This window comes from Mandrillus leucophaeus, unplaced genomic scaffold (assembly GCF_000951045.1).
Source record: "Mandrillus leucophaeus isolate KB7577 unplaced genomic scaffold, Mleu.le_1.0 Scaffold204, whole genome shotgun sequence".
In the NCBI taxonomy this organism is placed as follows: domain Eukaryota; kingdom Metazoa; phylum Chordata; class Mammalia; order Primates; family Cercopithecidae; genus Mandrillus; species Mandrillus leucophaeus.
This window is the reverse complement of record NW_012102077.1, coordinates 2,848,485-2,860,215: the sequence shown is the minus strand read 5'-3', so window position 1 is coordinate 2,860,215 and position 11,731 is coordinate 2,848,485. Positions and strand designations below refer to the sequence as shown.

At 44.1% G+C, this 11,731-nt stretch overlaps 1 protein-coding gene across 1 annotated transcript in view; it reads left to right on the top strand.

Moving 5' to 3' along the window:
* Window positions 1-11,731, top strand: part of CSGALNACT1 (chondroitin sulfate N-acetylgalactosaminyltransferase 1) — a 296,216-nt gene that overhangs the window by 187,502 nt on the left and 96,983 nt on the right. Inside the window, exon 4 of the mRNA XM_011979620.1 lies at window positions 3,510-4,442. Within this exon, the coding sequence (XP_011835010.1) occupies window positions 3,809-4,442 (634 nt within the window). The 5' untranslated portion in view covers window positions 3,510-3,808. The remainder of the gene's footprint in view (window positions 1-3,509; window positions 4,443-11,731) is intronic.

Below are 11,731 nucleotides of genomic sequence, written 5' to 3'. Positions count from 1 at the left end.
TTTTTTTGAGACAGAGTCTTGCACTGTTGTCCAGGCTGGAGTGCAGTGTTGCAATCTCAGCTCACTGCAACCTCTGCCTCCCGGGTTGAAGCAATTCTCGTGCCTCGGCATCCACATTAGCTAGGATTACACGCCGCACGTGCCACCATGCCTAATTTTTGTATTTTTAGTAGAGGCGGGGTTTTGCCATGTTGGCCGGGCTGGTCTTGAATTCCTGACCTCAAGTGATCTGCCCGTCTTGGCCTCCCACAGTGTTGGGATTACAGGTGTGAGCCACCGCGCCTGGCCAACACCCACTTTTAAGAATGATGTTTTGTGCTACCAAAGGAAAAGCCTGAAGTCTTTATAGAAGCAAGAATCCGAAGGACAAAAGCCTCTCCTGACTTCAGGAAGCAGATACTCCCAGCTTCTTCAGTGTAACCAGTTGTGAAGCTTTTGATTACAGATGAGATTGCTGGAACGGTTCAGAAATATTTTGTCTGTTAAAGAATGGAGTTTTGTTTCCGACACGTGTTACCTACTTCTGGCATTTCAAAGGAAAAACTGATCACTGCCTCCTTGGTGGCAATTCTTATGGCTTTTTGTTATTTCTATTAAAAATGCCCATTCTTCCTAAAAATCGGTCTTTTCCACTTTTGCTCCTTTTCTCCAAAGAGTGGAATACCAAATAACTTTGAAATTTATACTAGTGAATTTCAAAAGCCAAACTAGATCTTGAAGAAAATTATAGAACAGAACAAAAAGATATTCTAGTTTTAAATTTTCAAATCACAGATTTAGTTTTCAAATGGCATAGAGTTAACCAACATGATTTTCATCTTTTATGCAAATACAACAATTTTATTAGAAAACTCAGAGAGAAAAGTGCATAATTTAAGTTTCGAGAACACAACAAAATGTGTTGACTATTCCAATTTTGGTTTTTGATTTGCTTGTTTTGTCTTTAGTGACAACGTATTTAAAGTAGGAGTCTTGAAAGTGGCAGAATAGCATGATAACATGTCTTCACTGGTAATTTAATACTTGGATATAATGAGTTTATCTGAGAGACTTCATTAGAAACAGCAAGGTGCCTGAACACCAAAGCTGAGCTGTTTTCAATCACAGAATTATAGTAATTATACAAATCCCAAGATTTTCATCAGATGGAAAAGGCTTCCAGGGCTAAACATGCACTTTAAACCTAGCACTAATAACTGTGTGTTATTCTAAATTACAGTAGAGAGGATCCTTGGGCCAAAGGAAGTATTAGAATGTTAAGTGTTGAATTTCTCAGAAAAGTTGAGAAATAAACTATTTTGATAGCATAGTGATATCACTAAGAGGCACATCTCCTCGGTAATAGAAGAGGAATTGTTGTGTAGACATAGTGCATAGCAAGTGAATATTCAAGTAAAGTCAAGGAGGTTGTTAACATTCTGTCTTTGAGAGAAACATTTCTTTTCTCCCAAGGGTCCCGAATGTGCGAATTGACTGGGCTGGACTCTTCTTCTCATTGGTAAATGGGATAGGCTACCAGTAAATGAGATGATTTTTGGCCCAGAATCTGGCTTTCTGAGTTGGGTGAAGACTGTATAAAGAATAATTTAGTTACGAGGATTACTTAAAGTGACAAGTTTTTGTGAAATGGCAAAAGCATGATACCCTCAGGGAGCATGTTTGTGAGTGAAGTGATGTAGAAAGATGCATCTAGGAGGGCCGGGCACGGCGGCTCACACCTGTAATCCCAGCACTTTGGGAGGCCAAGGCGGGCGGATCACGAGGTTAGGAGATGGAGACCATCCTGGCCAACATGGTGAAACCTCATCTCTACTAAAATACAAAAACATTAGCTGGGCATGGTGATGTGTGCCTGTAGTCCCAGCTACTCAGGAGGCTCAGGCAGGGGAATTGCTTGAACCCGGGAGGCAGAGGTTGCAGTGAGCCAAGATCACACGACTACATTCCAGCCTGACAAAAGAGCGAGACTCTGTCTCACCAAAAAAAAAGAAAAGAAAAGAAAAGAAAAAAAGAAAGATGCATCTAGGAAGGTTTCATTAAAATATTCCTAGACAAGAAGTTCTATTCGGTCTATTTTGCATTAATCATTTTTTGTTTGTTTGTTTGTTTTTCTGGCTAAGATGGGTAGAGGAAGACAAGGAAAAGGGATTAAGGAAGGAGCACATCTGAAAAGGAGTGTGCTGTGGAAATGTCCATGATGAGTGGAGGACGAGGAAGGGTGACCCCAGGGGGAAGTGAAGAAGGCAGTCAGACTGGCTTCTCATTTATCGAGATTGAAAGTTGAGGTGCAGAGTGTGTGAAAGGTCCTGGGACCTGTCTGAGTATTTCTTATGAAGGATCAGGACACAGAATTCCTCACAGACACTGGAGCAGAGATATAACTGGGATTTGGGTCCCAAAAGGACAGTATTTCTGATTCTGATCTCTCTTCTTCTCCCAACCTCATCTCTTCTATGATAAATTCATCTTCTCTTGTCTGCAAGCAGAATCGAAGAGTTAGCTGGAACCACTGTCTCCTGATCCCTTCTGGATGTGTTACTGTCCACATTTATTATTTGTATATTTGAACCTCTGGATGCTTCCCCAGTTCCTCAGCAGAAAGCTTGGAACCATGTTGATCCCCTTTCAGGCCTGCTCTGAGTGAGTGCACACAGGTGAATGCATGTGGGCTCACCTGGCTGCATCCACACCTGCTAGAAGGCTTAGTTCGTTCTTGCCGCTCTAAAGGAATACCTGAAGCTACGTAACTTACAAAGAAAAGAGGTTTATCTGGCTTGCAGTTCCGCAGGCTGTACAGGAAGCATGGCGCCAGCATCTGCTTCTGATGAGAGCCTCAGGCTGCTTCCACTCACGGTGGAAGGTGACAGGCAGCAGGCATTATATGGTGGGAGCACGAGGGAGTGGGGATAGAGAGAGACAAAGCGCCAGGCTCTTTTCAACAAGTTCTCATGGGAGCTAAGAGTGCCAACTCACTCCAGCAAGAATGGCACCAAGCCATGCCTGAGGGATCCACCCCCATGATCCAGGCACCTCCCACCAGGCCCCACCTCCCAACACTGGGGGTCACATTTCAGCATAAGACTTGGAGGGGCCAAACAAACACAGCACAGGCTTTGGCCAAGTAGTCCCCTGCCGGCAACTCCAATGTCATTAACATTTTTGCTTTTCTCCCTTTAACCATCAGAACGTGTGCCACTAGGCAGAAATTACAAGATACAGAAAAATGGAAGCAGAAAGATGACTCGTAATCTTTCCATCTGGAGAGAATTATTGTTCACATTTTGCCATTTTCCTTTCAATCTTTTTTCTGTGTCCTTTGTTGCTTTTTTGCATTACACTGCAGATGTGCATTTGTGTTCTGATTTATACACATTTAACAATACTTAATCATCTATCATAGGCATTTTCCATAACTCTCACAGGAGATCTGTTGGATATTGATTGCCATAGGGAGCATGATGGAGTCGTTGTCTTGATTAAGTGTTGCTGTCATTTGTGTTTCTTCCCAGGTCCCCTCTTGCTGTTGGCTGCACATCAGGAAGGCTATGATGGGAATGAAGGTGAAAACTTGGAGATTTCACTTAAGTCATTGCTTCTGCCTGAAAGATCATCCTTTAAAAAAAGTAGAGAAGCTGCTCTGTATGGTGGTTAATTCCAAGAGACAGAACTCATTCTAGAAGGAAATGGATGCAAGCAGCTCCGGGGGCCCCAAAAGCGTGCTTCCTGTGGTCTAGCCCAGGGAAGCCCTTCCGTGGGGACCCTGGCTTCCAGGGATGCCACCGGTTCTGGACGCATGGCTGATTCCTGAATGATGATGGTTCGCCGGGGGCTGCTTGCGTGGATTTCCCGGGTGGTGGTTTTGCTGGTGCTCCTCTGCTGTGCCATCTCTGTCCTGTACATGTTGGCCTGCACCCCAAAAGGTGACGACGAGCAGCTGGCACTGCCCAGGGCCAACAGCCCCACAGGGAAGGAGGGGTACCAGGCCGTCCTGCAGGAGTGGGAGGAGCAGCACCGCAACTACGTGAGCAGCCTGAAGCGGCAGATCGCGCAGCTCAAGGAGGAGCTGCAGGAGAGGAGTGAGCAGCTCAGGAACGGGCAGTACCAAGCCAGCGATGCTGCTGGCCTGGGGCCAGACAGGAGCCCCCCAGGGAAAACCCAGGCCGACCTCCTGGCCTTCCTGCACTCACAGGTGGACAAGGCAGAGGTGCACGCTGGTGTCAAACTGGCCACGGAGTATGCAGCAGTGCCTTTTGATAGCTTTACTCTACAGAAGGTGTACCAGCTGGAGACTGGCCTTACCCGCCACCCCGAGGAGAAGCCCGTGAGGAAGGACAAGCGGGATGAGTTGGTGGAAGCCATTGAATCGGCCTTGGAGACCCTGAACAATCCTGCCGAGAACAGCCCCAACCACCGTCCTTACACAGCCTCTGATTTCATAGAAGGTTAGCATTTTGTGAACTGGGGGGAAAGGAGAAGAAAACGAATTGGGGAGTCCTGGCACCCAGGCAGGTTCCAGCTGCAGGAGGCTGGCAGCTGGCTCTGGGATGGCTGGTGGAAAGTTTTATGTGTGTGACACCAAAAGGTACGGCATGGCTTTATATTTTTCAGAAACATCTGTTTCCACTTACTTTCTCATGGAAACCACAGTCATTGAGTGGACAGTTTCATTGTTCCTTGGCAGAAGAAGGTAGAACTTCTTGCTTTCATTTTTAAAATAGATAAACATAAAACTTTGAAACCCAAATAAAATATGACGGCATTTTTATTTTAGCCCTTTTCACAGGCACTTCTAGTAACTGAACTTGGTTAGCAAACCCATGAACAGAATAATAACAAACACATGTTATTGCACTGACATTGTGCCAGCCACACTTTTTTTGTTTTTTGGTTTTTTTTTTTTTGTTTTTTTTTGAGACGGAGTCTCGCTGTGTTGCCCGGGCTGGAGTGCAGTGGCGGGATCTCGGCTCACTGCAAGCTCCGCCTCCCGGGTTTACGCCATTCTCCTGCCTCAGCCTCCCGAGTAGCTGGGACTACAGGCGCCCGCCACCACGCCCAGCTAGTTTTTTGTATTTTTTAGTAGAGACGGGGTTTCACCGTGTTAGCCAGGATGATCTCAATCTCCTGACCTCGTGATCTGCCCGTCTCAGCCTCCCAAAGTGCTGGGATTACAAGCTTGCGCCACCGCGCCCGGCCTGTGCCAGCCACATTTATTCTTTTCCCTTGTAATGACCCCATTAGGGAATGAGGAAATGGAGGTGTAGTTTAATTAATTAAATACCTAAAGTTGCTCAGCTAACAAGTGACAGAACCAGGATTTGAACCCTGAAAGTCTTAACTTCAGAGTCTGTCTCCTTAACCTCTACGTTATATCTATGTACAGATTGTCAAAGCACATGGAAACTAGTGAGATGATGGCTCATCTTTTTTACACGGGTGTAGGACAGCCTAGTGTTAATTTGTGTTTGTGTCTAATTTTAGAAGACAGCCTTGTCCAGTTTCTTGAAAGTTAATGTCTTCTTATCTATTGTTACTGGTTCAAAAATCAACTAATAATTTGGGAAAAGAAGTAGATTCAAGGGCATCTAGTCTTTCCCCATTTCTGAATAGAATATAATTCATCTTGCCCAGAAATACAGCTGTGTCCACCTAACCCTACTCCTTACCCAGAAATATAGCTGTGTCCACCTAACCCTACTCTCTACTTTGGTTATACAACCACTGTCTCACAGGCCTACAGGCAAAACTGACTCTCTTTCTTCAAATCAAAAACCCTCCTGCTGCTGTTTCTACCTGTGTTCTTTGGACACTTTCTTCTTTTATGCTTTTTTAGACCTGATATGTGAACCATAAATTGTTGCAATTTTAGCGTATCATCAGTTTTTATTTGCCTAGAGCCAGGTAAAGAAATCTTTTACAAGATCGTCTTTGGTGTGAGATTAAAAAAAAAAAAAAAATCTCATTTATATGAAGCAGTAAAAATGTCTAGAATGTTCAGGACATTTGATAGTATGCGCACATGGTAAGCACACAGTAAGAGTTCAAAATAGAATGATGATGGTGCAACATCACATTTTATAGTACTTTACAGTTTATAAAGCATTTCCACATGTATTAGTTTACTAGCCAACCCCCAGGGAAAATCATTAAACATCATTAAAAATAAATCCTGGTTGTCACTCTCCCTGGGGTGTGCTACATAGAACTGCCCCTATACAGAGCAATTTCAAAAGAACTTGATTGCAAATCAGCGTCTGCAATTTGGAATGTGTGACCTTGTGATGTTCAATCTGCATTCGTATTTGAAATCTATCTGCTATTCTATGCACAGTAGTTTAAAACATAAGGCCTGTCTTTCTCAATCAGCAGTGACGCCAGCCTCTTGCCCCTGAGTATATTTGCTCTGAGGCTTGGCTGACCTTCTTTTAGAGACAGTGACATCATAGTTACTCAATGTTGATTTCATGGGCAGCTCTCAGCTTTTTTAAGGCAGATCAATCCATATGTATCTTCCACATTTGGTGAAAGTCTAGTCAACTGTTTTTGTCTGATGAGTAAATAAAAGCAAACACTTGCAATATATTTATAGAGATTGCACTATCATAAGGAGTTTATTTCATTTTGAAAAATGTTATCAATAACACAAGATTGTGGAGGCAATCTTTTATAGTCACAGGAAGCAGGGCCTTGTGAAAGATTCTACGGGTCAGAGGAAGCTGCAGGGGTGATAGAATTAAATGCAGTATAAGGAGTAGCTTTGAGAATAGTGATGTTTCAGAACAAAGTGGGATTCCTGGCACTACAAGAATTTTATCATCAACTCGGTGACCATTTGGCCAGGAGGTTATAAATGATGATCCAACTTCAGAGAGGTGATCGGACTGAATTACATTTGGGGACCTTTTCAATCCTGGTTCACAGTTCTTTGATCCATACCTAGTTAAGGAGAAAGAAGGGAATGGAAAGGTCTCATTTGAGATTTGTCTTCTGTAATGAGCTACAGCAAGTGACAGGACTTTATAAGGGTGAAATTTATCTTTAAAATAACTTCTTTGGGTTCCTAACCTTAGAGTGATTTGAGGTTTTGGGTTTCAGGAATCCAAAGTCGAAGTGATTTCTCAAAAGTTCATGGGAAAACTTGGTTAGAAACAGGAGTTCTCCACACTTTGAGAGTTCCAAACGAAGAACACATTTGCTGAACCCTGAAGTAGTATGACAAAGATGGGGATTCTTTGTATTTAAAAAATACCAAGAAAAGTCCAAGGCATGCTTGCAGACGATCCTAGTTATATAAAACTTAAGGCTAATTGTGAGAGAAATGGCATGATGACGCAAGCTTGGGAAGCTATGATTTTGACCAAGACCCTTAAGCTCCTTGAGACTCAGTTTCCTAATCTGTCAACAAGAGACTTAACATATATGTCCTCTGTGGCCCTACCCAGCCCAGCGTTCTGGTCTCTCTTGCCTGCAAAATACAAAGCTTTTCTCCATAGCTTTGCCAAACCACCATCTCTCAGAGATACTCTGCCATCAAGCCTGCCGGGTGATCCAGGCAGGACAAGCCACCTTCCCTTTGGTATCCTCCTCTATAAAAGGAAGGAATCAGATACGTTACTTATAAGGTCTGGTCTCTCTGTGGCCACTTTCTACAGTTCTGTGAAGCTTACAGAGGGAAAATAACACAAAGATGTCTAATTTATCTATATTTATTTCATTATTATCTATCCTCAAAACACAGAGGAAGTGATTTTTGTCTCTTTTTTCCCTTTCCCCAGATGTTCCATTGGCACTGATTTTTGTGTTGGATTCTTACATAAGCGCACTAATTTTTTACAACCATCTGGGAAGAGAAGTGAGAGTAGAGATGGGATCAAATCCTGTGCTTCACTGTTTATCTCAAGTACACAGAAAATCCCTTTTTCTGTTTGTGGTTTAGTTATTCCTTCAGGATAGGATATACAAACTAATCCTGAGATCTAAGTGGCACATATTTTGGCTCTGATTTCCTGTTTTTAAATAGATCCCTTGGACATGAGTTTGACATCATCCCGTCAAACGAATTAGCTTTCCAAACGCTCTTTCACAATCCAAACATCTGATAATGTGACTCCTATGTGAGGCATTTGTGTCTACCATCTCCATGGGTTTGCTCTTCTGTCACCAGCCTGTGTGGCTCATCCTCCTCCAGCCTCTGCAGGGTTAGTAGTGTGGTGAGAGTGGGCTAGATGCAAAAGGATTGATTATGAGATGAGATGGAACCTAAGCTATGTTCCACACGAAAGTGAAGGCTTTGGGGGTGCTATGCTTTGAATGTGTCCCCTCCAAAATTCAGATGTTGCCAATGTGATAGCATTAAGTGTTGGGGCCTTTAAAAGATGATTATTAGGCCATGAGGGCTCCTCTCTCATATATATAAGGAATTAAGGCCTATGTAAAAGAGTAAAAGAGGTTCTATGTAGCATTTGGTAGCTTGCCCTTACTCTTTTTTTTTTTTTTGAGACGGAGTCTCACTCTGTGGCCCAGGTTGATTCAATCTCAGCTCACTGCAACCTCCATCTCCCGGGTTCAGGGGATTCTCCTGCCTCAGTCTCCTGAGCAGGTGGGACTGCAGGCTCACACCATTTTGCCTGGCTAATTTTTGTATTTTTAGTAGAGATGGTCTTTCACCATGTCGGCCAGGCTGATCTCAAACTCCTGATCTCAAGTGATCAGCCTGTCTCAGCCTCCCAAAGTGCTGGGATTACAGGTGCGAGCCATTGCGCCCAGCCTCTGCCCTTATGCCTTTTTATCCTGGGAGGACACTTCATTCCTCTCCTCTGGAGGTTACAGCCCTTACCAGACAACTGAGCCTGCCTGTGCCTTGATCTTGGACTTCCCGGCCTCCGTAACTGTGAGAAAATAAACTTCTGTTCTTTGTAAATAACCCAGCCTCAGGTTGTTTGTTGTAGCAGCACACAGTGGACTAAGAGGGCACCCTGAGATATGTTTTAAAGCAAAGACACAGACAGATAGCTATAAACACTTATTAGCAGGCTGTACAGTCAATGCCAACCTCCTGATACTCTACAACAAACACCTCACGGGGATAGTGAGTTTTTTACTTCACTTGTTGCGGTGTATCACTAAGTAGTCTCTAAGGAATGCTCTGTGACCACTTTGCTAAAGCTTCTCTGGATGAGTCAAATAGAATTTCAGGTCCTGCGTGCTTGGTGAGCAATGAGCTGGGGATGTTAGCAGACAGGAAGTGGGTCCTTATGTCAGTGTGCCATTTCAGTGATAGCAACTTTGTGACTCGCAGTGCATATCATAAGACAGCCTTCCAGGTGCATTCTGGACATTCGAGAGGTATCTGGACATCTTGGTGCAGAAATAAGGAAAAGTGGGGATTCTCCATAGTGGTGGGTCTCACTTGCATTTGCGGTATAGTGGGAGGAGACTCACAGGCAGGACAGTAAAAGGACATCAGTGTCTGAGTTAGGCATGGGAACTCTGAGCCAGCATCCCCAGGGAAGCCGGTGTGGCAGAACCGGGGTCCTCCTCACTGTCATTTCACTGTGTTCTGGAACAACCCAGTGGTTTATTCTCCATTGTGGAGTAGGCCTGTGTGATATGAGGTTCCTCTCTCACCAGGCCCCTTTATCCTTTTACTGCTCTCAAATATCTCCATGCGTTTGCTGATGCTTTAAGTCCCTATAAGGAAGGATAAATGCTTTTCATTCCAAAATTAGAGATAAGAGACTTAAATGCATGTACATGGCTTGAGGCTGTACTTTGGAGAATGAATCCCTCCTTGTGGTGATGGTGAGAAAAGAGTAGCCCAGTCTTGGATTTCTAGCAACTGCCAGGAATCCAGCCCCCAGGCCTCCCATCAGGATCCTGCAACCCAAAGAGCCCCATGCTAGAATTAATGTTCATCTGTCTCAGAATTGACATTGTTAATTGTGTTTAAGGGGCCCCACATTTTCATTTTGCACTGGGCCCTGTAAACTGTATAGCTGGTCCTACCTCCAAGATGGAGGGGACAGAAGGAAGAGGTCAAGGAAAAGGAATATGGAATTATGAGTCTAACAGTACATTCCTGATACCTTTGCTGAGGACCAGCTCTGTCGTGGACTGGGGAAGATGGAGCCTGTGCACAGAGCATTTTGTTGCAACTGCAGAAACTGGCAAATCTGGCCTTGTGTTGTGGTGATTTTGCTGTTAACTGTATTATCCCTATTCAAAACAATTTAGTTTCCAGGGAAAAAACATTCATTATTTGTTTGTTTTTATTATTTATTTATTTTTGCCCGGAAGGTTGCACTCATTCACCATACATTATGTGAGTGCTCACTATGTTCCAAGAACTGTGTTAGGCCCCAAACACACAAAGCTGAATCAGGCCCAGTCCTTATTTCAAGAATTTTGCAGTCTGGTGGTAGATGCAGACACTTATGACACCATATGGTAAATGCTATGATGGAGCTATGTCTTGGAGATTTTGTGACTATAATGAAGGGGCATCTACCCAAGCCCAGAATATAGGACAGGCTTCCTAGAAGAGATGGGTGAGTCAGAGGATTTGGGGGTTTTTAATTCTGCTTTGTTTGTTTGTTTTTGAGACAGGGTCTCACTCTGTTGCTCAGGCTGGTGTGCAGTGGCACAATCATGGCTCATTGCAGCCTCAATTTCCTGGGCTCAGGTGATTCCCTCACCTTGGCCTTTGGAGCAGCTGAGCTACAGGTGTACACCACCATGCCCAACTAATTTTTTAAACATCTTCATAGTGATGGGGTCTCACAGTATTTCCCAGGCTGGTCTTGAGCTCCTGGCCTCGAGTGATCCTCCCGCCTTGGCATCCCAAAGCATTGAGATTACAGGCATGAGCCACTGCATCCGGCCCTTTTTGTTTGTTTAATGGCGATATCACTATTCTTCCTGGCTTATGTTTCCTATTAAGAATATATTATGAGAGACAATTTGTGATGTTATGGGAGGTCAAAGATGAAGGACCTTGAGTTTATCTGGAGTGGTCAGAAAAGGCTTAGGGGAAAGAGGAGTTCTGGCTGGGTTGTACACAAATTGGAAGGACGTGTGTTCTGTGTGAGTTGAAGCTGGTGCAGGCTTAGGAGGGCAGATGGGCAGGCAAAGAGCCACCTGCACATGAATGATGCAGTCCCATTAGTATGGCAGGCACTGCTGCTCATCCTCTCCCATCTCACCTGTGTTGGGTAGGAGGCATTGTTGGGAAAGGATGGAATTTTTTTAATCAGCATCCCAGTTTTTCCTCAGTTACGGTTGTGGATGTGGTTCTGCACCAAGGCTTGATCAACATGCGTGTTTGGGGCTAGAAAAGGAGGAGAAAGCCAGGTCTCACGCTTGAAAGACCTGGTAACCTGCCTCAGGGAGGAGACAGAACTCTGAATTGTGAACCGTCAATTCTGAGACAGTTCTCAGTTAATTTAGAAAGTTGATTTTGCCACGGTTGTGGATGCGTGCCCGTTGACACAGCCTGAGGAAGTTCTTATGACATGTACCCAAGGTGGTCAGGGCACGGTTTGGTTTTATACATTTTAGGGAGACATGAGACGTCAATCAACATATGTAGGATGAACATTAGTTCGATCTGGAAAGACAGGACAACTCAAAGCAAAGGTGGTAAGACTCAAAGCAGGGAGGGGCCTTCCAGGTCTTGACGTATGTAAGAGATAAATGGTTGTATTCTTTTGGGTTTCTGATTAGCCTCTCCAAAGTA